We start from the raw sequence: 27,340 nt of genomic DNA, 5'->3' as shown, positions 1-27,340 counted from the left end.
CAGGGCTGGGGCTGGAGCAGTGCATGGCCAGGGCTGGGGCAGTGAACTGTGGTCAGCCACCAGGGCTGGAGTAGCGGCCAGGGCTGGGGCTGGAGCTAGAGCAGAAATGCGTATTTTTTTTTTTAGATGAATACTGAGGGGTGGCTGTGCCCCTGCTTGCCCCCACTTGTGCATGCCCCTGAGCACAGGCATATTAGGAGAACATGTAATGTGGTTATTAGCATGCTTCATTGCTGCTAGTGGTGCCTGAATCTGTGCTCAGTTGCTCACGTGGGCCAGCCCCGATGTCCATGCTGGCTGGGCCGGAGCACGCTCCCTCCATTACAAATCTGAGTCTGCGTCTTCTCTCAGGTGTACCCATAGTCACTGGGGTGCAAACCGGCCATTGTCAGTGCAACTGTGTGCTATTGCTGCCCTCTACTGAGATATGACACGTGCTCATGTACATTAATAACTGACTTTATCCTTGCATAATGACAGGTTTCAGAGTAACAGCCGTGTTAGTCTGTATCCGCAAAAAGAAAAGGAGTACTTGTGGCACCTTAGAGACTAACCAATTTATCTGAGCATAAGCTTTCGTGAGCTACAGCTCACTTCATCGTACGCATCCAATGAAGTGAGCTGTAGCTCACGAAAGCTTATGCTCAAATAAATTGGTTAGTCTCTAAGGTGCCACAAGTACTCCTTTTCTTTTTGACTTTATCCTGTCTTCCAAAAAAGGCCATTTGTACACTTAACTACTGGTATGTAATTTTGTTTCAAATGTGTAGGTAAAATGTTGCCACAAGGTTTCATTTTAAAGTTATAATATAAGCACATACCTATGACCTATTAAATAGCATATGTGATGGAATGTGTACCGCGCACTGACAAAGAAAGAGTTAACCTGGGCTCCTGCCAGACAGCAATTAGTGCATCCAGTTGCATCTGGAGGGTGGGTCAGGCCTAACTTAGAATTTATGCTCAGCGGGGTAGGTCTGGGTGGGTGAATTAGGGATGAATGCTAGCTGGGAGGAGTAGGCTGTCTCTAGCTGCTTGCTACAGGGTTCTTGTATTGAAACCCAGAGTAGAGGCCAGGCCTGCCTGATTGCCCATGTTGCCCTACTGGCTGTCAAGGAAGGTGGCATAAAAGCCCCCTGAGATAAGCGGTATAAGGGTTATTGAGCCCCCAAGTTGGGCTGAAGATCTGTCATAAGGTCATTGGACTGTTGTTTTGTGTGACGCTCTGTAACTCTGGAAGGGGTAGGACTGAATGTGACCTGGTGGAGGGCTGAGGCACAAGGAGTAGACCACAGCAGGGCTGTAGTGGCTGTTGGTAGGGGGCACCACAGGAGAAGACTTTGCCAGCCACATGAGGGCATTTTAATGGTGAGTTACCCTTTTACAGCATATTTAATTATTATTAATGTTAAGACATAGGTATATGTCGCACTTTGGAGAATGTATAAATTATTGTAATACAGTGGCCAGAGATCATCTGAAGATTCACTGTTCTCTTTTCAGCCTTTGTAGCTGAAATACCAACATGAACTTCTTTCCCTACCCCACAAAGAGGTGTTGGGAAGGGAGTTCTGGAGACTGATTATAGAACTGATATGGGTTTGTAGTGGAGGGGACTGTGGGGATGGGTTTGGAGCTGGTAAGGGAACATATTATTCCTGGGTAGGGTGGCTAATATATAACAAATTCTTTTAATCTCTCATTATTCTCCTAACCAACTCAAACCCACCCTCAAATCCTTACACACTCTCTTATAAAACTCCAAATGCACAATAGCTTTCCTCCAAGAAACTCCTTTATCTGTTAATGAGTTACAAATAAGCTGTGCAGGGACTGGGTAGCAGTTTCTCTATTTAAACAGCCTGTTTTGGAAAGTGTCATCTCTGGATCCACTTGACCTTTAATTCTGCTTGATTGCACTTGCACAAATTATTGACTGATGCTACTGGGCCACCAGACTGTGGTATGAGAGTAGGATTTTCCTTCTCTGTATTCCTCCAAATGTTCTTAAAAGCCTTGATAGATACTGTGATACCCTGATTAGTGTATATGTGCAAAGAACAAGGATGGTACCCCAAATGCTCAGCTATGTGGCATAAACCCAGTCCTGCTCACAGCTAAAGAAAACTCTTCCTCAGCCCAAGTGGAGGGGGCTGTGTTTTGGGATAGAAGGATCTGAAATGTATCCCTGCTGCCGCCAGGGAGTGCCAAGGCCACAGTGAGTAGCATCGCGACAATTTCAGTGGTCATGGATTTTGTACTTTTCATTAAATGATGGAATGGAACTTCCACTGGGCTCTGCCCGGGACACTTTCCAAATGTCAATTAGCCTCATGTGTCTACACTAGACTTTTTTCCCTAAAATTTCTCTCAGTTTCTACCCCTGGGTCAGTTCCACTGGTGGAAGCAAGTACGGGAACGCTGTTGTAGAATGGTACCTGTGGCTGCCTGCAGATTTATGTCTTTCAGGGTGTGTTGTCACTCTAGATTTACCTTGGCTCTTACCCTGGTTTTAGCCAAAACCCCTCTCTCCTCCTCACACAAAACCCTTATGCCCAGGCTTATATGTGTTTTGAACCTGGGCTTGCTTGCCTGGCTGGGAGTGTAGATTTAAAGCCTGGGTTTTGCTCTAAGGTAGGACCAAAGCTGCCCACTTTTCAGTGGGGATGCAGCTGAATCCCAGGTTGTGGAGCTCAGGTTTTGATACCCCTTCAATGCCATCTCACAATTCCCTGGGGCTGTATTTTCTGGCCTTCTACCTACACTACTAACTTCCCATTTGCCTCTACTGGCTTATATACCCAGTCAGCATTTAACACCTCATTTCATCTAACCTGCTCCACCTCTGCCCTGCTCAGCTCAGTCGAACAGCTTGGGAAGATGCTGTCCCAGCATGTCCTAGCTGGTCAAAGCATCAGGGCTTGTTGCTCTCTGGTGTGAGCACGGCAAAGAACATGATTTTGGGAGGTGCATCTAAAACTAGCATCTGTGCGAGAGCATCTCGAAGAGGCTGGCAGAGGAGGGGATCCAGCAGACGGCTCTCCAGTGTTGGGAGTGAATCAAAAACCTTCAGGGTGCCTATCACAAGGCAAAGGATGCCAAGCAAAAGTCCGGCAGTGGCCTAATCTACCTGCCCTTACTCCGAGGAGATTAACTGGGTGTTCACCACCACCCTGAGTATGGATCCCTCCCTTCTTGCATGACAGGCTTTTTGAGCTGGGACAGTGTGAGTTCTAGACTGGTGCAGAGGGGATGAGGACAGCACCACAGGGTTCTCTGATGGCAGAGGAGCAGGAACAGAGCCAGGACCTGGACTCGACCCTGGAACAGACTCTGTGGCTAGCGGGGCTGGGGAATGTCCTAGGTCTATGTTCTGAGGATCTGTTTGGGCCTAGGGAATACGCTGGAGAGGAAGCACCAGTGGAGCCAGAGCTGCAGCTGGGAAGTGGCCACTGCTGCCACCTTTGTTGTCACTATGGGGGGAAATTGCAGCATAAGTGGGATAGAGTTTTGGGTTACAAGCAATAAAACTATTGTTATGGAGGATATTTATATGGTATAGGGTGGCCTTAGAGTCAGTTGCAGGTGGAAGCCATGCCAGTTCCCTGCTCCCCCTTCCTCCAACCTTCCCACCCTCCCCACCATGTGTGATCCAAGCGGGGGTTGAGGGGGATTTAAATGTGCAACTTTTGATTTATTCTAGCAACTGTTGCATTGATGGTGGGAGGAAATCTGATCTGGGACTACAGGTTTAGCAAGCTTAAGTACGTATTTCCACATATTCTTCTTTCTATAGCTGTCACACTGTAGTACAGTTATTCCAACACTAGTATTACAGCGCTATGGCAGGAAGACTGCATTATAATAAATCCCAGTGGCTGTACCATGTGAAAACTCTCCTGGTGACAATGGCATCTTGGTGTTGAGCATGCATGGCACAATGTCTGTTGGGTTGGGGTGGGGGTGGAGGCAGTTCCATTGTCAGCAAGTTTCTGCACCCTAGATCAGAATCATGGTGATGTCTGGCTGAATTTTTTCCCACTCCTGGTTAGTGATTTTTCTCCTCTATAAAAAATTCTTAAGCATCAAGACCATCAGGGATATTCCTGGGCAGGGCAAACTTCCAGCAGTCATCTCTGGGGGTGCTGGAACAATTTGTATGTAGTCAGGGTGCTGAGAGCCATTGAACCAAAGTGTAAAGCATAAACCACTTCAAGCCAGATGGTGCAGCAGCATCCCTAGTTCCAGCTTTCTCTTCCAATCAGGGATCTTCTGCAGACCAACATCTTCCAAAGGTTGTCCCTGCCTATAATATTTTTAAAACCAATATTGCTAACAGCCCCCTGGTTTGAGTGTCCCAACCCCTGTATTGAGCCCCAGAAATGGTAGCAAGCATGTCGAACATTCAAGGAGGGACTTGATAGGAATGGCTTTCTAAAGATGATTAACCAGAAATGAAGGAGGAATTGGATATCTGACTTATACTATAAGTATCTCCAGGATGTGGTCAATGAGATGCTATGCTGTACCTATAAAAGTTAGCTTTTATTACACCCTTTCAAATTTATGCCTGCCATACTTAAAAACATCAGTTGTATGTGATGGTCTTGTATCTAGCTCAGAGGAAGTGAGTATCTACTTGTGCTTTCAGGTGATTAAGATTAAGAAGGCAACTATGTATGTGGGTTGGTTTTTTTTTTCATTTGTACACTTTTGAAAGTCTGTGACTCAGAATACAGAGTGAGGTTATTGCACAGCCTGTCTATGGCTTTCTAACACTGTGCAATCCCAGTAGGCACAGTAATAGGTAGCCATGTCATTGTAGGTTAGTTTGTCTACTGTTAGGGTACAGGTGGATTTTTCAGTTGCCTTGTCAACGCTAAACTTGTTGTTGTCAAAATTTGATTTATCAGCTTGTGACTTAAAGTAGAGTATCCACTCCGGAGCTTCTCCAGGTCTCTGTCGATACCAGTGTATATAAGCATCACCAAAACTGATGCCAGAAACTTTACAGTCAATTCTTACTGTTTTCATTGTTTTCCTCGTGATGGATAACTGAACTTGTGTCAATTGTACTTGTGCAGCTCCATCTACAAAGAAAGGAAGAAAAAATATCAGAAGCATGAATTTGGAGGCTCTCTGGTTGTCGCTCAGTAATCTGCATATTTGTAGGAAACTAGAGTGAAAACCAACTTACATGACCAAATTGAAGTCACAATAAGAACCTGCACCAGTAACATTCTCACTGACTTCAATTGAGCCTGCATGTAAGAAACAGAAGGCTGTAAGTTAGGATCTCGGATGGAGGGCCGAGTGCCTTTGGGGAGAGGAAATGACTCAGTTAAGTAGCAGCCGAGAACAGTTCTGTGGGTTGTAGGTGTGTCATTTCCATGTGAGGTTAATTTGACTGACAGTCATTAAGACAAAAGTGAGCCATCATGAGTTTCAGCAATAAGTCTAGTATGAAGCGGATGTTCCAGAGAACATAGGACCATATCCATTGTTTCTTAAGAGGATGGACAATGAAGGGTTCATGTTGATTGGTGCAGTAGACCCCACCTTTCTTATTTAAGCCTTTATTCAGGAAAGCATCTGCATTAAGCCCATGTTTAATCTTAAGTGCTTTGCTGCCATCCCATTGAAGACAAATCACTGCCTGTTTCTGTGTTAACGATTATTCTTTTCCTAGAATGAAAGCCTTCAGCAGTATTCCCTGTGTGGTACAGGGGACTGTGCCTGTAAGGTCTGAGATTCCCAGACAGAGTCTGGATGGGGCATTGAAGCGTTTGTTGCTATGAATAGCCAGTTGGAATCTGACACAGAGAAAAGCAGATCTTTTTCAAGCTCCTTAACACTGAGTGATCACTGAACACTACACTTACCTCCACCCTCCCTATCAGGGGTATTATAGTATGTTGAGTGGTTTTTTTGTTTTTGTTTTTTGTTTTTTAAAATAAGCTAGTGTGGAGTTTCTGCAGCCGAATGGCAAAATCAGGGAGGTAGCTGTAGTTTCATACATTTGATGGGATATAGCTCAGTATTCAAGAGTGGGTTTTTGTACAGGCTGTCTATGGCTTTCTAACACTGTTGATCCCAATAGGCACAAGAATAGGTAGCTCCATCGTTAGGAGCTATTTCATTTACTGTTAGGGTAGAGATGGGCTGGTGAGGCTTCTTTTCACAATTAAACTTGTTGTCATCGGAGTCTTTGTCAAAGAGAGGTTGTTCAGATGAGATGTACAGAATCCGTTCTGGAGCTTCACCAGGTCTGTGTCGATACCAGTGTATAACAGCACTCCCGAAGTTCTGAATGCCAGAAGCCTCACAGACTATACGTGCAGTTTTAGTTTTTGCCCTGGTAACGGACACCTGAGCTTGTCTCAGATGTATTTGTGCACATCCGTCTAGAAAGAGGGCAAGAAAAAAACCCAGAAATTAGCATGAATCTGGAGCATGGTGACTCAGTAATCTACACTTGTGTAGAAAAAAGGTAAAAAAGAAACTTACGGGAGAAAACCGAAGCCAGAATAACAACCTGAAGTAGTAACATTTTACAGGTTTTGCTTGGTGCTGCATCTATCAGAAATGTGACTGTTGTGTTGGGGTGGACAGAGAGCTACATTTGGGGACAGGAGGTGACTCATTTAGTTAACACAGGATGAGGTTTTGCTGGCTGCATATGCTAATTTAAGATAAGGTTGAGTTATGGTAGGTCATCCAAAGTTACATTTATCAAAGAGCATTATCTGGCATGAAGCAAACTCTTCCGCTATCTTTAGACCAGTGTAGATTGTGGAAGTCTGGGTAATGAAGGATTGGTCTTTTAATTATTTATATTACAGTGGTTCCCAGAGGCCTCTGTGTGGATGGTGTCCCCATTATGTGAGGTACTACACATAGCAATGTATGGATTGACTGTCCCAAAGATCTTCAGTCTACAAGAGTATTTGCACCAGTAGAGAATTTTTGGTACGTCATGTTTAAATATACCTTATCCCCCTGCCTTCCCCAACCAGAGTCATTATTTGCCAGCGGATTTCTTGTAGGAGTTGCAGCAGGAGTGTGTCTTGAGAAGGATTCGAAGAAGAAGAGGCTAGTCGTTTAGGGATTTGTGGGGGGTGGGGGGGGCCTTCCACACATAAGTGCTGGAAGAAAGCACCAAGATGTTTGTGGGCAGGGATGCAAACTTGCTTGTTGGATTGTTCAGTGCCCTGTGCAGTGTGGACCAGATCTGTGACTGGGGTTCCTAGCTATGACTGGTTTTAGAGTAGCAGACGTGTTAGTCTGTGGCACCTTAGAGATTAACAAATTATTAGAGCATAAGCTTTCGTGAGCTACAGCTCACTATGACTGAAACTAATAAAAAGATGAAGGGACTGGCAGAGCCATGCTGATGGCACAGTGAAGACTAATTTTCTTGGAGGTTATTTTCTTTCCCTGTTGAAGATGGGAGGTGCTGCTCTGAGGGGTGCTGTCACCAGTACAGCACTCGGAACCCTTCTGAAGATAGTAAGCACTTCCCAGGATCCTGCTCTCGCTGAGTTTCCCAGATGTGAAGTAGTGGAATATCGCTTCCTGCTTCAGTGTAATACTTTCCCTCTGTTCCATAAATAGAGTGGTGTACAGTGGCTATTATATCTGTGTACTAATGCCCTCTACTGAGATAGGATGGATCTGCAATTGTATATTTGCAGTCAATTTTGTCCTAGTTCTGAAAAAGGGCCAACTTTACACTGATGCTTTTGTTGAATTAATTTACCAGTAACCTTTCTTTCCTCAGACCGGTTTCTTCTTTAGTCATTTGGTGCACTTCTGCCCAATTCAGCTGAATCTTTCTAAATGTAAGCGGGGGAATAGTCCCGCTGTTGTGGGGAACTTTCCTGGCTTCTGCACTACCCCGGTGAAATGGGCTAGCGAAAGGATCTGAGTCCTCGCTCCCACTTCCTTTACCCAGTGGCCTCCCTGCCCTTGAGGACTCCCCTTCCACTCTCCTGTCTGGCAGAATCCTTGTAACCCCAACAAGGCTGGGCCCAGGATTCCTGGGGGGCTCAACCCCCAACCTTGCTGTGATCACCTAAGACAGGGGCTAGGGTGTCCCCACTCTGGGGTACTCTCTCTGCACTGGGCACTTCTCTGACCCACTGACCATTACATACAAGTTAAAGCAAATGCAAGTTATTTAATCAACAATTAATTTTAAAAAGAATAAGGAAAAATGGGAAAGGTTAAAGGAAACACATCAACCCGCTCTGTGGGAGGGAACATCACAAACAGTGTCTCTGGAATGTCAGGGCAGTTCACAGTCTGTTCCTTGTAAGTCCCAGGCCTTCTTCTCAGGCCCTGGCTGTGCTGTAGGGACGCTGTGGGTTGGACACTCCCTCTGGTGGTGGTCACACGCTCTCAGGCTCTAAGTGGTAGGATCCTTCTTCCCAGTGTCGCCCCCGCCCTGTCGGGGTTACGATCCAAGCCTGGCCTGCACAGCCTCTTGGCTGAGGCGTCTCCCTGTGCTGGGCCCGCTGCCCGGGGTCCCACTCGCTCTCCCCAGTGGCTCACCGCACCCAGCTGCACCACTCTGTCTCTGCACTGCTGCTGCTGCTCTGCTTCCAGCTCCCTGAGCTGCTTCTTTGGCCCCTCTGGCTCTGGTTGCTGCCCCTCTGCTCTCAGGACAGGTCTGCTCTGCAGGCTGCTTCTGTGACTCTGCTCCCAGCACTGACCTGCTTCCTGGGCTGCTTTCCTGGCCCCTCTGGCTCTGGTTGCTGTAGCTTTCTTCCCAGGGCAAGTCTGCTCTCTCTGGGCTGTGCCTCTGGCCTTGGGGCTGCAGCTCTGCTCCCAGGACAGGGTCTGCTCTCTCTGGGGTGCTTTTCTGGTCCCTTTGGATCTGGCACAGCTCTTCTCCCCAGCTTAGCTTGGGCCCCTACTTTCTCCTTAGCTCGGCCCCACTCTGTCTGACCCAGGCAAATCCAGCTCACACAGAGGATGGGACCTCCCTGGCCTCCTGACTCTCTGATTAGCCTGCCTGCCCTGTCATTCACACTGTCCTGGAGCATTGGCCTCTCCCCATTGTTCCTGGGGGCTGGCAGTCTCAGGGTCCTGATTCCCCATTGACCCTTCCCCCTTTTTAGTACTGGGAGCTAGCAACTAAAACACCCCCGCTGAATGTTACTAAGGGGGCAACAGTCCCCTTACATAAACCAAGACCTACCCATTAAGTCTGGGTAATTACCCTCTCACCACAAACAGTGGCAATTTAGCAGCCTGTCTGTGCATTGAGCTCCACCTTAACATCTGTAATGCTCAACACGGAGACAGCTTCTCCCGTATACATCTTCAGAACAGTTTTCATTGCCTTAAGTGGAAGATGCTGTTGCTTTTCTTTATACATGGTCTTGGAGACCAGCGAGACAGCTGCACCGGTGTCCAGTTCCATGCGTATAGGTTTGCCGTCCAACAACGGGATTACCCAGTATTCATGTGAGCCCACTGCCAAAGACAAAACGTGGAGTGGCACTTCTTCTTGTGATGAGGTGTCTCCTTGGTCATCCTGGGTCTGCTCTAGGTTATGCAGATTTCCCTTTTCGGTCAGCCAGACCACAGGCCTCTTTTTCTTTTGTTTACAGGCACACTCAACGTGTCCCTGCTTGCCACAGTGTCGACACACCAGGTCCTTACACCAGCATTCTGATGCCTGGTGACCACAGCGGTAACATTCCTGACTCTGCACAGTTTTGTGGGTAGATTCTTGTGACACTTTATGCACCCTAGGGGATGCACCGATGTATTGCGCCTCCTTTGTAGCCAGTTCCATGGAGACCGCAATATCAACGGCTTCTGTAAGGTAAGTTGAGCCTCTGTCAATAGGCGCTTCCATATAGCTTCACTGTGCAGGCCACACACTAACCAGTCACGCAGGGCGTCATTTAATATCTCCTTAAATTCACAGTGATCTGCAAGCTTTTTCAAAGTTCCTACAAATTGTACAACTGTTTCATCTTCTTTTTGGTCTCTTTTGTGGAACCTATAGCTTTCAGCAATGACCAGTGGTTTTGGATTAAAATGGGACCCCAGGATTTCCACGTCACTGTAAGATTTGGTCTCGGGCTTAACAGGGTGCAGTAAGCTGCATAGCAGGGAGTAGGTCTTAGTCCCTACAACACTTAAGAATATCGGCACCTTCTTCTCTTCTGTAATGACATTTGCAATAACAAAAAGCTCAAAACGCTCAGTATATACGTGCCATTGCACTATAGTCTCCCCAAAAGGTTCCAGCAGCTCCGTAAGTGTAGCCATGGTTTTAGTTTCAATTTGCACACTCAGTGCAAACAAGCCAGTTCTCACCCCCTTCCAACAGCAAAAAGGTGGGGTTTTTTGGTGGTTTTTGGTTTCGTTTTTGTTGTTGTTGTTGTTGTTTGTTTTTTGGTACTTTGACTTCTACTTCCTTCTGTTGCTGGGGCAGCACAGACATCCCATCCTTGTTGCCACGTTGTTATATTCTTGGGGGCAACAGTTTTAGGAAGAAATCTCTTGAGACACAAGAGAGCTGTAAACCTTAAAAGCAGCCATTTATTGCCACACACTGAACTAAACAAAAAGCAGCCAAAACTGGCTCGGCTATCCCCTAATAATCTACCTCAGTTGCCATAGCAACAACAAGATTCTATTACCACGACAACCAAATACACAGCACTACTGAGATCCACAACTGGAATCTATAGACACAAACATGAGGCTCTGTACCTGGGGAAGACACTATGCAGGATGAGCCCCAGTTACTAGGGAGTTATAAGAAGGTACATTATTGCACCTGCACACTGGGTCCAACGCTCCTGTTTTACTTTCACTTGCTTCCTGTTTCAGCAGATGAATGATGTCTGGATTGGGAGACTGTAGTGTCAGGCAGTTATGGGGGTGAGAGCCTGGCCCCATTTCCTTCTCTAGAGCCAGATTTTTCACCCCAAGTGTTCTGCTCCTCTAGACTGATGACAAATCTCCACCCAGTCAGCCCATGATAACCCCCACAGACAACTACTTACTGTCTGCTTCACCTAATATTCAGCGGGAAGATTTTTATTTTTAAAAGGCCAAGGAAGGGGGAGCTAAACACACAACTCCCTTTGACTTGTAACAGGATTGGGTGCCTAGCTCCCCTTTGTGCCCGAGGTGACCTCGTTTTCTGCTAGACCTGACCCGTTCTTAGTGATTTATGTGGAAAATATGCACTAAATCAGCAGTTGCTGTTCATATCTAGTTGCAGAAGCCAATGAAGAGTTTCAGCCACAGGCTCCAGGCTGAGAGGAATTTTAAGGGAGGTGACAGTGGCCTCATACATGCAAAAGGCTGTGGCTCAGAATGCAGAGTGGGTTTTTGTACAGGCTGTCTAATGTTTTCTAACACTGTGCGATCCCAATAGGCACAATAGTAAGTAGCAATGTCACTGGAGGTTATTTTGTTTATAGTCAGGGTACAGGTAGACTGGCCAATCTTCTTTTCAGCATTAAACTTTCCTTTATCCGAGTCTCCGTTCAAGACAGATTGCATTGAGATGAACAGAATCCGTTCTGGAGCTGCACCGGGTCTCTGTCTATACCAGTGTATAGGAGCCTTGCCAAAATCCTCCGATAGAGAAACAGGGCAGTCAATTCGTATGGCTTTATTTCCTTCCCTGGTGATGGACAGTTGAGGCTGGGTCAGACGCACTTGTGAGGAGCCATCTGTGGAGAAACAAAGAAAAATTATCAACATAAAACTGAAATAATGTGAAGGCTCTCCAGCTGCTGCTGCTATGTGACAGTGTATGCGGAGAGCAGTGTCAATAGGGTGACCAGATTTCCTGATTTTAAAGGTTTCAGAGTAGCAGCCATGTTAGTCTGTATCCGCAAAAAGAAAAGGAGTACTTGTGACACCTTAGAGACTAACAAATTTATTTGAGCATAAGCTTTCGTGAGCTACAGCTCACTTCATCGGATGCATGCAGTGGAAAATACAGTGGGGAGATTTATATACACAGAGAACATGAAACAATGGGTGTTACCATACACACTGTAACAAGAGTGATCAGGTAAGGTGAGCTATTACCAGCAGGAGAGTGGGGGCGGGAGGGGGGACCTTTTGTAGTGATAATCAAGGTGGGCCATTTCCAGCAGTTGACAAGAACGTGTGAGGAACAGTGGGCGGTGGGGGGAATAAACATGGGGAAATAGTTTTACTTTGTGTAATGACACATCCACTCCCAGTCTTTATTCAAGCCTAAGTTAATTGTATCCAGTTTGCAAATTAATTCCAATTCAGCAGTCTCTCGTTGGAGTCTGTTTTTGAAGTTTTGTTGTTGAAGAATTGCCACCATCTTCAGCGCCCAACTAAAACCTCTCCAACGCATCATCAAGGATCTACAACCTATCCTGAAGGACCACCCTTCACTCTCACAGATCTTGGGAGACAGGCCAGTCCTTGCTTACAGACAGCCCCCCAATCTGAAGCAAATACTCACCAGCAACCACACACCACACAACAGAACCACTAACCCAGGAACCTATCCTTGCAACAAAGCCCGTTGCCAACTGTGTCCACGTATCTATTCAGGGGACACCATCATAGGGCCTAATCACATCAGCCACGCTATCAGAGGCTCGTTCATCTGCACATCTACCAATGTGATATATGCCATCATGTGCCAGCAATGCCCCTCTGCCATGTACATTGGCCAAACTGGACAGTCTCTACGTAAAAGAATAAGTGGACACAAATCAGACATCAAGAATTATAACATTCAAAAACCAGTCGGAGAACACTTCAATCTCTCTGGTCACTCGATTACAGACCTAAAAGTGGCAATTCTTCAACAACAAAACTTCAAAAACAGACTCCAACGAGAGACTGCTGAATTGGAATTAATTTGCAAACTGGATACAATTAACTTAGGCTTGAATAAAGACTGGGAGTGGATGTGTCATTACACAAAGTAAAACTATTTCCCCATGTTTATTCCCCTCCACCGCCCACTGTTTCTCACACGTTCTTGTCAACTGCTGGAAATGGCCCACCTTGATTATCACTACAAAAGGTTCCCCTCCTCCCCCGCTCTCCTGCTGGTAATAGCTCACCTTACCTGATCACTCTCGTTACAGTGTGTATGGTAACACCCATTGTTTCATGTTCTCTGTGTATATAAATCTCCCCACTGTATTTTCCACTGCATGCATCCGATGAAGTGAGCTGTAGCTCACGAAAGCTTATGCTCAAATAAATTTGTTAGTCTCTAAGGTGCCACAAGTACTCCTTTTCTTTTTGATTTTTAAAGGGACAGTCCTGATATTCAGGGCTTTGTCTTATATAGGTGCCTATTACCCCGCCCCCCAAACTTGCTGTCCCAATTTTTCACACTTGCTATCTTGTCACCCTAAGTGCAAGCAACACACTTACAGGAGCAAACCATAGCCAGAACAAACGTCTCTAACAGCAACATTCTTCCTGCTCTTGTTAGAACTCCAGCCAAGGTATGTAAATGATGGTCTTGAATGGAGAGAGGCATGTAGACAGGGAGAGGAAGTGACTCATTTAGGTAATCTCCAGTTAAGTGGTACTGGCTGAAGAAGATTTATTGCAAGCTGAGATAGTTACTGCTGCTTAGTATGACAACTTTCACCTTGGGTGAGTGACAACCCAAGCACTGGCGTCAAATAGATTCCTTGGGTGTGTTTCAGGATCAGTGTTCATGATTATTATTACTGGTGTTTATTACTTATATCACAGTAGCAACCTGAGATACTGTGCTGGATCTAGGCTCGGGGTGAAAACAAAGAGGCAAAGTCCTGCCTCACACTGCTGCCTATAAAAGGAGTGACCTCTCAAGCTTGTGGGAAAGGGAAACTTCAAAACCCGTTTTTTCTATATTTTTTTTTACCATGTCATTGTTTGTGCACAAATACACTGTTTTTTGTTTTCTCCTCGCTCACCCCTAAAGCTTCAGTCACTGTGTGTTAGCAGATTTCTTATACATCCTGTGGAATAGAAATCTTGCAGAGGAGAAGGTAGTGATTTTCCATATGAGACAAGGGCCCTGTTCCATGAGTATGTGACAGTATGGAAGAAAGCCTGTATGAATTTGTTGGAGAATTGAATAGGCAGGTGGTGGACACGATGGGGGAGGACAAGAGCTGCTGACCGTGCAGTTAAAACTGTAGTTGTCTTTCTGTCATTCACTTATCACTTGCCCAGAGAAGCTGCTGAGCCTTTCTGATGGAGAGAATGAGTCAGTGCCCTCAGATCATATGGATACCAGTGGAAGTTGATGGTGTTCACGACGTTTCTGGAGACACTGAGCATCTGGCAGAATTGAGCTGTAGTGTATTTCTCAGTCTTAAATTCTTCAGTTTTTCTCCTACTTAATCGTGATACTTGGCCATTTTACATCTCATTACTCATAACAGTGCTCATAATATGTGTACTAATGCCCTGTACTGAAATAGGATGGCCCTGTTCATGGACATTTAGTTTCATCCCAGCTCTGAAAAGGGGCCAATTTATACCTGAAGGTGTCTTGTACAATTAATTTACAAGCAACTTCTTTCTTTTATTCAATATTTGTTTTTATTGTCTTGCAGTGAGGACTAATCCACTGCAGAGAACTCTGCTTGAAGTAGAGAAGGACTCTGTTCAGCTCTCATTTAGTGATCAAAGGGCCACCAAGAAGGTGATGTTCTGTATATTTCAAGAGCCATTTTTGTGAACCGACAATTCATTTATCTATTAAACACAGAATAAAACAGCATGACCCCCCCCACACACACAGGAATTTGTTTAGCTGTATAGGGCCTAAGTCACATAGTTGAGCAAATCTAGAACCATCCACTAGAGGGTAGTGTGCATGAGCGCACACACACCCCTTCACAGCCTCCAGTTAATTAAAGCATATGACAATTGCTTTTAACGTTCTACACTATAGCACTACTAGTTTACATTTATACCATTATACCCTGATCCAATCGGTCATGTTTTCACTATCTCCCCTCAAAATTTCTGTCAAAATGCACTCTTTCCGTGGGCCTTCAAAACCTAATTCCTCTTGGTGCTGTGTGCGGTGTTTGTTTTGTTTTGTTTTTTGTTTTGTTTGTTTTTTTAAAGGGATGTCACATCACTTGCAGTCCTTGTTTTCCTTCCTTCGTTATCCATCCAAGCATTAATCCACATTTCTCTAGTAACTCCTCTCAGTTTAGGGGATCAGCTCTGTGGGGCTGGGACTTTGATCATCTATTTTCTCATAAGGTGCATTCACATGTATGGCTAGATAGAAATATCTGCTCCAGGAGAGCGTAACTTTTAGATTACATCTCATCTAATAAACGGGTATCACAGACTAAGTATGAAACCGTTCTTTAGAACTGAATTTTGTGGTTTTATAAGCAGGCATCTGCTGGACTAACAAGCTCTTCACTGGTAAAATGCTAATTAAATAGCTTGAATCTTTTTCCTGTTTCTACTCTAGCAGTGTTGCAACATATTTTACATTAGCAGTCTAGTTTCCAGTGCACTTGAGTAACTAACTGCATAAAGATTACTGGAATATATAGGCAGTATTAAAATGAGTTTATGGACCAGGTGTTAGACGAACTAATCCTCCATACTGTCAGTAACCAGGAGATTTTTCATTCGATCTGCATATTGGATTGAACACCCTGGATTGACTTTCCTGTCTTTCCTGTTTCAAGGCATGTCCAATCTTGACCTAATTCAATCATAGTGTCAGCTCCCTTATGCAAACTGGTAACTGTGCACCTGTGTCAAACCTTTGTCACCCACGGAGAGCAACTGAAAATTTAGCTGCCCTGTGAAACTACTTGGTCTTGTTGTTTGGCAGAGACAGGTGGGATCTTACTGTTCGCAAAACTTGTGAGAGTGACAGTTCTTTTGCTTTTTATCTCGTGTTGCAGAAACCAGTAAGGTGTTTCTACGTCTGGTCCCATTATGAGGGGCAGGATTAGGAGGTAGCTGTGGTTTCATACATTTGAAAGGCTGTTGTTGAGAATACAAAGTAGGTTTTTGTATGGAATGTGAATGGTTTAGTAATACTGTGTGATCCCAAGTGGCACAGTAATAGGTAGCCACATCACTCTTGGCTATTTTCTTTACTGTCAGGATACAGATCGACTCAGAGAGCTGCTTCTCTGCCTCAAACTTTCTCTTCTCAGAATCCTGACCAAAAACAGGATTTCCTAATGAAAAATAGAGAATCTGTTCCAGAGCTGCATCAGGTCTCTGTCGATACCAGTGTATATAAGCATTATTAAAGATTATGCCAGAAACATGACAGTCAGTTCATCCAGTTCTATCTTCTGCCCTGGTGATGGATAGTTGAGATTGTACCAGTACTTGGGCCTCTCCATCTACAGAGAAAAGAGACAAATGCCATTTAATTTGAAATTGAATGAACATGGAGGATCTCCAATCATTGCTCAGTAGTGTGCCTGTGTGTAGAAGGCTAGGGTGAAAAAAATCAACTCACAAGACCAAACTACTGAAGTAACAAGAAAAAGCTGCAATAGTAACATTCTCACTAGGTTATGATGAACCCACTACTGAGAAACAAAGGAATATGAATTCTGATCTTAGTAAAAGGGAGGGGTTCACTTGAGTGGAAGTGACTGATAGACAAATCGTTACTGGATATTTCTCATCTGCAGATGAGCATTTTCAAGGCAATACAGATTTTCATTTGCCTTATATTAAAGTTCATGAAGCTCCACTTTGAGATATGAACATCTAGTAACCTTCCCTCGTGCTATCCAGCAACTCTTCTGACTGCTCCCTTGTTTAGAACTTTTTCAAAAAGAGTATGAGATTTTTACAACAATGGTTACAGGTACTGAGGTTCTCTGCACTCCTTCCCCCCCACCCCCCAACAAACGTCTGCAGATTTGATCAAGGAATAATTTTGTCAGCATGAAAAAGCCAACTACTATATCTTTTTCAAGCAGTGATGAAAATAGATCACTAGGAGTCTGATGCAAAATCCATTTAAAGTCAATGGGAAGTTCTTCAATTGATTACAATGAGCTTTGGAATAAGCCCCAATTCCTAGGGAGAATTTACTCAGGAATTCTTCATCTTGTCTTAACTCAGAGTCCCACCAAGTCTACAGATCTGATAAAATTGTCAAGAAAAAAAAATCTCTTAAAACACATTTTCCTTGCACTAAAATCTGGCTCTTGTGTTCTCCAAACTCAGAGTTGCTTCAAGGATTAACTTTTTGTTTTCACCTAAATCAATAGTTTCCCATTGTTTCATTAGGGGTTTCGTATGCTGTTTGTGAATTCTGTTGCTATATATACCCTGTCTGTGAGTTTCCCTTTGGGTATCTGTTGGTGTCTATTCCCCCTCTCCACAAGAGTATGTAACTTTTATTGGGTGACCTTCATCTCTGTGCAGAGAGCCAGAACGAGGTCCTTACACAGTTTTAACCCCACTTAAGCCCTATTTTGAGGGTTATAGTGAGAAGTAAGTGCGGTATAATCCTTGTCCTTGCCCCTCTAGAAAGAGCCGATTAATCTTTACAATAAACTATTTTGAGAACTCCTTAAAATCTGGAACATTTTGAATATACTTTGAACACTATCCAAAGAAACATAGCAACAAATATACCATATTTCAAAAGCATAGTGATTAAGTATATAGATGGAGTGCTACCAGCACTGTCCCTGCTTTTTGGGGCTGGGGCGGGGGTGGGGGGAATACACTTTTCCCCCCATCAACACAAACTTCTTATAACCTTTCTTTGAACAGACCTAGCTGGGGAAAGGGAGTTAGGGCCAGATCCCTAAAGGAATTTAGGAGCCTGAACTTGGTCATCCGGAGAAACTTGGTCTGAATTCCAAGGATTTAAAAATCATAGTTTGTACACAAGCAGCCATTTTCTAATCATGAGACCAGGAATGATCGCTGTACTGGATGTGGATGAGTGTGGACGTTTAAATGGGACTGAAAGCCTCCTGCTGGAACTTTTGCTGATGATGAGAATTGTCTGAGCTGTGCCTTGTTAATTACGGGTTAACTTACCTCTGACTCTTATGGGGATGTACAAGGGAGAGGAAGGTTTTGAGTAAGTTGACTCACATTAATAATCTCATTAACTGAAGTGGATTCATTCAGGATAGATGGTGGTTTTCAGAACCAATTCCTCAGGTAGTCTGATAATGCTCCATCTTCCTCTAGCTCAGTTATATTTAAACAAGAACATTCAATTTATAGTAATTCATTTGCTGTGCACTTATTTTCATACACATTTATATCCTGTTAAATGGCCTTGTGATAGAAATCTATAGGGTTCTCTGATTTTAATTTTACCAGATAGTTTCTATAGAAACATGCAGTTCTAGGATGGAAACACTGTAATGACTGCTGTAAATATACAATATTCCTGATCAAACAATCTTGCCTCTGAAGAATCAACATCAGCCCTCTTCTTGGCATCTGGAGAGAGCCCCTTTACAGATGTTGTAGTGCCTTTGTGAAAGGGTGAGTGAAAGTCTCCAGGGAGTGTGTTGTGGATGTCTGGGGGCCTGATCCAAAGCTCATTGAAGTGGCTGGGAGTTCTTCCACTGACTTCACTGGACTCTGGATGAAATTTGAAAAGGCCTGTCCTGTAAGGTGACGAGCACCTGCATCTCCCATTACAGGCAACAGGAACTCACAAGGCCAGGGCCTTAGGGCTTTAAATCCCACCCACAGTAAAATGAAAATCCCATTTCTAATACTAAAATGTGGGAAAAGATTCTTCTGAGTGTACTTGAGGTGTTTTTGTTGTTGTTGTTGCTTACAGAAAAGCTCATTGCAATAATGGTGAAGTAATTGGAATCCAAACCTGCTAGATGTTTAAACAGCAATTTGTTGGTTTCCTGTCTTGATGATGAAGCAGCTGAAAGGTGACACATCCTGTTTTGTTAAAAGGATGTTTGTGTTCTGGGGAGGGAGGAAGGGGGGGAAAATTTGCTATATAAACTTTTTATTCTCAAGACATCTTGTAGCTTCACAAAATAAGGTGTTAATGTTTCAATATGAATTCAGTTGAAATTTTTGGGTCATTTTCTCCCTTCACCATTTGCTCCATGTTACAGAAAGGAGCACATTCTGAAAAAAGTAGATTTGAGAAATCTCAGCTGCTAATGCCCAGGTCCATGTTCCAGATCTTGCTACAGCCCTTCGAAAATTCTTTTTTGAGGAACACAGTGGGATAACTTTGCATTGACGACTGGGTCATAACTTTTTAAAATATACATTATATAATTGCTGGTGTAGTGGTTAAGAGACTAGAAGGAAAACAGTTACCCGACTCAAGTATGCAATCTTATTATGACTTGATTGAAATCTCCAAAGGAAAGGTGCTCTATCCTGCAAGATACTGAGCTCTTTCTAAAACCTAGTGGGTGCTTTCATCATCATCTGTAGACACTAATGAGAGGTGAGAGACCTCTTCCAGCATTACTTACTGCTTTACAGGATAAGCTCTGTATGAGCAAAGTGTTCAGTTTATTTTTAATAGTTCTGACTTAGGTACAGAATTCAAAGTGCTTTAATCAATCTTTAATGCAAGAAAAAAGAAACACAAAACATCTTCCTTACTAACGCAGAGGATGGCATGAACAACACACTTACAAAAGTTGCATATAATTCAAAACTGGGTTGAGTTGTAGACACCAGTGAGGCTAGAGAAAATATGGAAAAATTAGAGTATCAAAAAGACTTACTGACATTGATCTCAGTCAGGCATGGAATCATCTTTCAAAGGAGATGATGGAAGCCCCATTTTGGAGACCTTTAAAACTAGACTCAGCAAAACACTAGAAAATACTTTGTAGGGAATAGTTGTGGACCAAATGGTTTCCTTAACATACATGCCAAGAACTTGAATGGATATTAATCAATATTGGATATCCTGAACAGTGTCTGTAAGTGACATGCATATGTATTACTCTCTAAATTATATGTGAGTGAGTACCATATATAATCCATTGATATTAACAGGAGCCCCACACGTCCTTCAACACTACAATAACCAGTTTCATTTGCTCATTTGTAATGATGATAAAAAGTTCTCAGTCAAAGTTGATTGATGGTGAAATGAGCTATCAGAGGACATAAGTGTGAGCCAAAAACCTATCCATTCTCAGGAGCGGCTGGAATTCCTGGAACCTAGGATAAGGTATTCCATTTCCACTCTGCTGTAATGGACATGGCTAGAGGGAGGTACTGCATTACTGTGATCCCTAACTCCCACAACTCCCATTCCTAGCAGGGCACAACTAAATGCGCTAAGGTGTAGAGGGAGCAAAACTAGCCACTAGCTGACCCCAGCACTATGGCAGCACAGAGATGGCATCCAGGCACCTTTGTCACCAAGCTCAGTCTTGCACCGAGTGCAGTGCAGATGGATGTGAGGATTGGGCCCTTTTCCATGGGAAGGAAGCCCCCCAAGATTTCCTGTGCCCTTATCACATTTACAATGAAGAGCTTTTAAGCTACAGATTTTGCTGCTGTTCTTGTCTTAATTCCTTGAGCATGGTGCACTCAGAGGAGCCAAGATAGTGATTTTATGTTTGGCCACTGAAACTGAGTAGAAAACTCCTGTATTCTGTGTACACTACAGCTCCAGCCATGGAGATGTGCTGAAAATTCCCAGTGGAGATGCAAACTGCTGTTTCTTCCCACCTAGAAAATGTCTTCCCCTCACCTTCCCTATTCACTTTACTCCCCCCAGTTATTTATTGTCCTAACCCATTCTCCCTCATTCGCTCACTCTACGGTGTCTCTGGTCATCCTTTGCTTTGTGAAGTCAAATGGGTAGTGACTGTTCGATCCCTTGTTCTGCCTTTAGAGATGGAGCCAGCACTGGTAGGCAGTCACTGGATGTCAGCTTTGCCTAGTGGGTGGCGCAAACTCCTACTTCCCTGGCTCAGGTGTCCTACTTCCCTGGCTCAGGCAAATCCCTACACAACTTGGGCTGGCCGAAAGGGAGTTCGCACTGGCCGTGGTTTGTGGGACTGAGGCTCTGCCTGTTCTGAAGGCTGGTGTTCCTGGGCCAGTGGCAGGGCTCAGCTTGCTCTGCTGCAGCAGTAACCTGAGAGTTGAGCCCCACACACAGAGCTGTGGTGGTTTTTTGTGCAGGGTTGCAGGAAGCTTGTGGCACTGTGTAAAATCCCATGTGGCACAGTAATAGCGGTCGCTGTCTATCTCTTCCAGCTTGTGCACCACCAAGATGCAGGTGCTTTGTCTCCCATAGGCTGAGAATTTCTCACAAGAGAAGCCTGCCTCTCGCTTTAACTCTGACCCAGAGAGAGTGAGGTACAGCAGCCTGTGTGGGGCCTCTCCAGCTGGGGCTCAGTACCAGTGGATGTAGGTAGAGTCCGATCCACCAAACACCTTGCAAGTGAATGTTGCAGAGCTGCCTTGAAGTGGCTGCTTTGTGAGAGAGATCTGCTCCTGCTCCAGGTGAATGGCCCACAGAACAGCTGGAAGGCAAAAAGAGAGAAAGCAGCCATGAGGAGACAGCACCTAGACATTTCCCTCTTCCAAGAGCAGTAATATGTACATGGCCTTGCCACCTGTAAGTTCTTGAGGAAGGTACATGGGTTTGATTATCCATTGCCTTGCACCTTGTATAGCCATTTATGTAAATGTGAAGGCAAAATGGGTAAAGCCTCTATCTCTAGTGTGAGTGAATGATCAATTTCTGTTTATACTGGGCAAAGATGGTGTGAACAATTACACAAGGTACAGGGCAGTGAAGAATCAGACCCTTTATCTGTGAGAAACCATCCAGGATTATGGATCCTGATTTCCTCAATTCAGTACACCAGTTTTATTTCAGTGCAGTGCTGCTGGTTTCATTGGGATTGCACCAGCATCGAGTTGTTATATTGGACTCGAGATTCAGGCCCAGGTTGGAGGGGGGGGGGGGTTGTTAACAATAAATACAAAATAAAATCACTCACTACAGTTAATGTATCCAGTAAACTTACCAGGGAAGACGCAAGCAAAGAGGGCTTCCAGACATACCACCAAGTCTCCTTAACTTGCTGTACCTTTTCAGGAAGGAGAGTTATCAACGTTAATGGTGCTCAATTTTGTCAAAAGAAAAATACTGTTACCCAGTCCTGACTGAAGAAAGCAAGAAATGAAGTTATTGCTTCTGTTCTTACTGTATTGGCTGGTTTCCTGTTGGGTTGGGGGTGAGGAGAAGGAGTGTGTGTGTGTGAGAGAGAGAGACAGAGACTCTCTCTAACCATTTTAGGCTCTTAGGTCCAGATCCTAATGTGGTGATTAGGATGATTTCAATGGAAGTTAGGAGACTAAATACCTCTGAGAATTTAGGCCTCTAGTGCATTCTCCTTCCATGGAAGGAGAGATCCACTTAGCGAATTGTAGTTTACTCCCCCACCATTAATGCCCTGTGTTAAGACACTAAACTAGGACTCGGGACATCTGAACTCAATTCACAGCAACGCCACAAACGTCGTGCGTGACCATAGGCAAGTTACCAAGAGCCTGATTTTCAGAGGTGCAGAGTACCCACTGCTTCTGTCGAGTTCTGCTGGAGGGAGAAGTGCTCAGCTCTTCTTGAAAATCTGGCCTATAATCTCCTGTTCTCCATCTGTAAAATGAGAACTATTGTTTCTTTTGGCTGTGCTTCCCCAGACAGCCTGGCCCCACCCCCTATCTGACCCCTCCCAACCCCCCTGCTCCTTGTCCCCTGACTGCCCCCTCCCAGGACCCCTGCCCCCTATCCAACCCTCCCTGTCACCTGACTGCCTCGATCCCTATCCACACCCCCACCCCCTGGCAGGCCCCCCAGGACTCCCACACCTATCCAACCACCCCCTGACTGCTCCCTGGAGCCCCCCAGTCCCTTTACCATGCCGCTCTGACCCAGATGTGCTGCCCTGTGGGAGTGCGCAGCCCCGCCACCCAGAGTCCTACCCGCGCGATGGCGTGGCTTCGGGGGACAGCGGTGGCAGGGGCCAGGGGCTAGCCTCCCTGCCTGGGAGCTCAAAGGCCGGGCAGGACGGTCCCGCGGGCCGTAGTTTGCACATCTCTGGTCTAAAGCATCTAGCACAGTAGGACCCCCTCTCAGTTGGGGCCTGTAGGCCCTAAGTCCATGCAAATAATAATTTTGCTATTATAGTGGAAACCAAATGCCCTAATCAGGATTAGGGTCCCACTGTCCTAGGTGGTGTTCAGATGTGCAAAAAGACATAGCTCCTGCCCCAAACAATCTACCATCTAATAGGAAAGTTATATCCCTTTCCCTCCATCCTTCATATGGAATCAAATAAACATGAATACATGATTTGTAAAACTCTCTTAGAGCAGGGAGTATTTTTATGATGATTGTACAGTTCCGAGCACAAAGAGGTCTCCATCAGTTTGGGTGCTACTTCAATAGAAATAATATTACTATATTTGCATTTAAAAAATGTAACTAGATAAAAAATGTCCTGCTGCAATTAAAAGAAACAACTGCAAGCACTTGGGTGTTCAACAGATATATATGCAAAGAAGGAAAAGCAAATAAAGCTTCATAGAACCTGGGAGATGCAAAAGGCAGGCCCCACTTTGATGTCCTCTTAGTGCTGTCAGAGTCCACATTACTGTGTTCAGTGCTCAGATACCATGGTGATGGACATTTTAGGAATGCCTTATTCAAACAATTAGCTACTTAAATAGATTAGATAAAAAATAGATTAGATCTGCAATATAGAGAATAGAGTAAGCTCACTGAATTACCAATGTAACATAAAATGGATGTGCAGCCAACCTGCTCATTAGGGATTTGATAAGTGGCAAGGAAGCTCCCTGTGTCTTTCTTGTTTGGTTTGAAGAGCTTGAAAGTTGTCAGGAATTGTACTGCTTCTCTTGCATAAATCCACTGAGGGCTTCTCTGGGTGTGTATAACGTGCAGTAAAGTTAGTTCTGTTACGTTTCATTGTCTACCCTTGACCCCTGCTGCCATGGCCACAGAATTCCTGCATCCTGTGTGTACTAGTGCACCCACCATTGCTGAGTGTGAAACTGGGGTAAAACTGGTTCTAAGGCCTTGTCTATGTTAGTGTAATGTCATGTCCCTGGGTGGGTTGAGGGATCTGGGAGTGAAAGCATGAGCTCAAAGAGCCAGCAGTGTTAGCCAAGGCTGTAGCAGGCTATTCAGTCTCTTTCTGTTGCCTAACCATGGCTAGCGAGAGATAGAGCATCACACTGAGGGGATTCAATCAGCACCTTTCTGTACCTTTGTGTTGTATCAACCAGGCAAGTTACTAACAAGCTTCAACAGGACTTTATTTTCAAAGTGGAAACCTCTTTACCAAGCTGCTGCTGCACCCTCTGTAGCTTTCTCTCAGACTCTCAACTCCTCCCCCCTCCTTCCAGTTTCCTGTCCTTTCAGACTCCCAACACCCAGTGCTCCCAATTTTAATAATTACAAGCAACATCTTAACACCACACCTTGTCTACCATTGTTCTCTTGGCCAGCAACGTTGCAACTCCAGTGATGGTGACAGCAGTAGGAGGGAGAGAGCACAGTGGATGCAGGTGTTTGTACCCTGCATGATTCAGACCTGGTTTGAATAGGGTTAAACAGTGAGATAGCAAAAACTCCTGCACCCTGGTTAATGCTCCAGTTATTGCTAAAAATTCTCAGTGGACATGCATTCAGTGACTTGCTCACGTGAGCAAACTAGAAATTCTCCTCCCCTCAGCTTCCTCATTCACCTACCCCAAATTCTCTGCAATTTTTTATCCTCCCCACCCTGTTGTCCCTTATTCTCTCCTCCCCCGCCATCATTCTCAAGTCTCTTGTGAAATAGTCACATCACAAGACAATTGCTTGTTCTGCCTTTAGAGATGGAGCCGGTATTGCTAGGCAGACGCTGGGGAAGTGGGCCCAGTGCCACTCACTAGGAAAGCTCCTCCTTCCAGTTCCTGGGATCAGCATCAGCGTGGCTGGGTGGATCTGGGGCAGGAGTCAGTCTGCTGTATTGGCTATGGTATGTGTTTGAGAGGCTGTCTGCCCCATAGATAGGGTTGCCAGGCATCCAGTTTTCCACTGCAACACCCAGTCAAAACTGGACCCTGGCGGCTCTGGTCAGCACTGCCTGCCCTGGTTCCATGCAGCTACCGGGAGTGGCCAGCTTATCTCCCTGTGGCTCATAGGCTCAGGGACAGCCAGAGGGGCTCCGTGCGCTGCCTCCACCCCGAGCGCTGGCTCTGCAGCTCCCATTGGCTGGGAACCCCCCTCCGCCTAGGAGCTGGACATGAGCCGTACAGAACTGAGATAGGCAGCGAGCTTGCTTTAGCTCCACTGCACCGCTGACCCGGAGACGTGTGAGGTAAGCGCCACCTGGCTGGAGCCTGCACCCCAAACATCTTCCCACACCCCAACCCCCTGCCCCAGGCCTGAGCCCCCTCCTGCACTCATACTTCTTATCCTGGCCCCATCCCAGGGCCTACACCCAGAGGCGGAGCCCACACCCCCTCTCCCAGCCTGAGCCCCCTCCCGCACTCCGAACCCCTCAGCCCCAGCCTGGAGCCCCCTCCTGCACCCCAAATCCCTCATCACTGGCCCCACCCCAGAGTCCACACCACCAGCTGGAACCCTCACTCCATCCTGCACCCCAATCCCCTGCCTCAGCCCGGTGAAAGTGAGTGAGGGTGGGGGACCGTGAACCATGAAGGGAGAGGGAATGGAGTGAGTGGGGGGCGGGGCCTCAGAAGGGGCGGGAAAATGGTGTTAGGGTTGCTTTTGTGTGATTAGAAAGTTGGCAATCTATAAAGTGGGCTGAGGGTGGGTCTCGGTGAGCTCTGCTGCAGCAGTAATGTGAGAGCTGAGCCCAGCCCCCAAGGCTGTGGTGTGTGTGGTTTTGTTGTTTTGGAGTTTTTTTGTGCTGGGCTGCAGGAGGTTTGTGGCACTGTGTATAATCCCAGGCGGCACAGTAATAGTGGCCGCTGTCTGCCTTTTCCAGCTTGTGCACCAACAGTTTGCAGATGCTACAGCCTTGAAAATGAGCGGTGAGTTTCTTGCTGGAGAAGCCGGCATCCCAGCTAGGGTCAGGCTTGGAGTAAGAAAGGTAGAGCAGCCTCTGTGGAGCCCCTCCAGTTGGGGCTCGGTACCAGTGGATATTGGTAGACTCTAACGTGTCAGACAATTTGCAGGTGAATTCAGCAACGGTGTCCTCATGTGGCTTCTTTATGATGGAGATTGGTACTTGCTCCAGGTGAATGGCCCACAGCATAGCTGGAAGACAAAAGGAGGATAAGGAGCAATGAGGAAATGGCTGCTAGAAATAATCCATCTACATAGAGCAGTAATGTCTCTCTATGCAGAATCCATGCTGCTTAGACTGAAGGGACGCTGGGGTTGCTTCTCTGCTGCCTTTCACCTTGTATGTTCATTTAGAAGTGTGCATGGTGAGGGTGAAGTGTGTAATTTCTGACACGGGTGTGAGTGAGAGGACAATTCTGATCTCAGGGTTTTTTTCTTTCCTAGGCACAAGGGGCAGGGCAGTGGAGAATTGGGCCTGTTGTCTGTGGATTATCTGTAGAGCTCCATACACACTCAGGGGTGTTGAGATTCCAGTCTTACTCCATAGCTTTCACTAGGGTGGCCCTGGAATAAAACTGTTGTAACTCTGGGGATCCAAGCCCACAATGCTGGATAAATAACCATAAATGATAAACAGAACTGAGTTAAACAAACTTACATGGCAAGAGGCAAGCGAAGAGAATTTCCAGAAACCCCACCATGTCTCCTGAAATTGCTCTGGCTCCTGAGGAGAAATAAAAGCACAAGAAGTCAACGCTGCTCAGTCTTGAGCAGAAGAGATGAGGTGCTGTCGTTCTCACTGTATCAAAGAGTTTCCAATTTTATTTAAGAGTGTGAGAGGGGACACGTGTCAGCCCAGTGTGTGAGCCACTAACCAAAAACACACTGCTCACTGCATTCTCTTCACCCTGTACTAGAGAACTACACAGTCATACATCTTGATTAGTTGAAGCATACGAACTTTAAATAGTTAATTTAGTCAGTTAAACTGGAAGGGCCAAACCATGACTGACTCTCAAAAACTCCACACCAGATCCCTCCATCGCAACAGGCAGGGGGTGCTGTCATTGGAAATAAAACACAAACTCATCCCTTCTTGGGAACATCACTGCCTGCTCACATGCTTCCTTTATTCCTTTTTTTGTTTCAGTGAAATGTAAGACAAAGGCCATGTTAATTTCCCATCATTAAAGATCCCATGGAACCTTTTGTAAGAATAGGAGCCTGTGCCCAATGCTGAAAGTATTTCTGAGCCTAACT

At 45.4% G+C, this 27,340-nt stretch overlaps 2 long non-coding RNA genes and 1 gene segment (V, D, J or C); 1 reads left to right on the top strand and 2 right to left on the bottom strand.

Annotated features, from left to right (window-relative positions):
* Positions 1-4,746: 4,746 nt before the first annotated feature.
* Positions 4,747-5,533, bottom strand: LOC119565468. The segment is given in 2 exon segments: positions 4,747-5,090; positions 5,198-5,533. Coding segments are annotated over 2 exon segments (414 nt in total).
* Positions 5,534-21,309: 15,776 nt separating this feature from the next.
* The window catches only part of LOC119565367, a 61,142-nt gene continuing 55,111 nt past the window's right edge, over positions 21,310-27,340 (top strand). The window contains exon 1 of one of the 3 annotated variants that reach the window (XR_006288850.1): positions 21,310-21,589. This is a non-coding gene — a long non-coding RNA (uncharacterized LOC119565367). Of the gene's footprint in view, positions 21,590-25,263; positions 25,368-25,932; positions 26,047-27,340 lie in introns of those variants that run through there. The other 2 variants (XR_005223949.2, XR_005223948.2) reach the window with 2 other exon arrangements.
* Positions 21,373-26,896, bottom strand: LOC102940657. 2 transcript variants are annotated; one of them, XR_006288859.1, is made up of 4 exons: positions 26,739-26,896; positions 22,524-26,272; positions 22,005-22,067; positions 21,373-21,494 (listed from the first exon to the last, which is right to left on the bottom strand). It is a non-coding gene; the product is annotated as an uncharacterized LOC102940657 (long non-coding RNA). The 2 variants fall into 2 exon arrangements; XR_006288860.1 differs by having other exon boundaries at positions 22,005-26,272.

This window comes from Chelonia mydas, chromosome 2, assembly GCF_015237465.2.
Source record: "Chelonia mydas isolate rCheMyd1 chromosome 2, rCheMyd1.pri.v2, whole genome shotgun sequence".
Lineage (NCBI taxonomy): Eukaryota > Metazoa > Chordata > Testudines > Cheloniidae > Chelonia > Chelonia mydas.
This window is presented reverse-complemented; position numbering and strand designations above follow the sequence as displayed.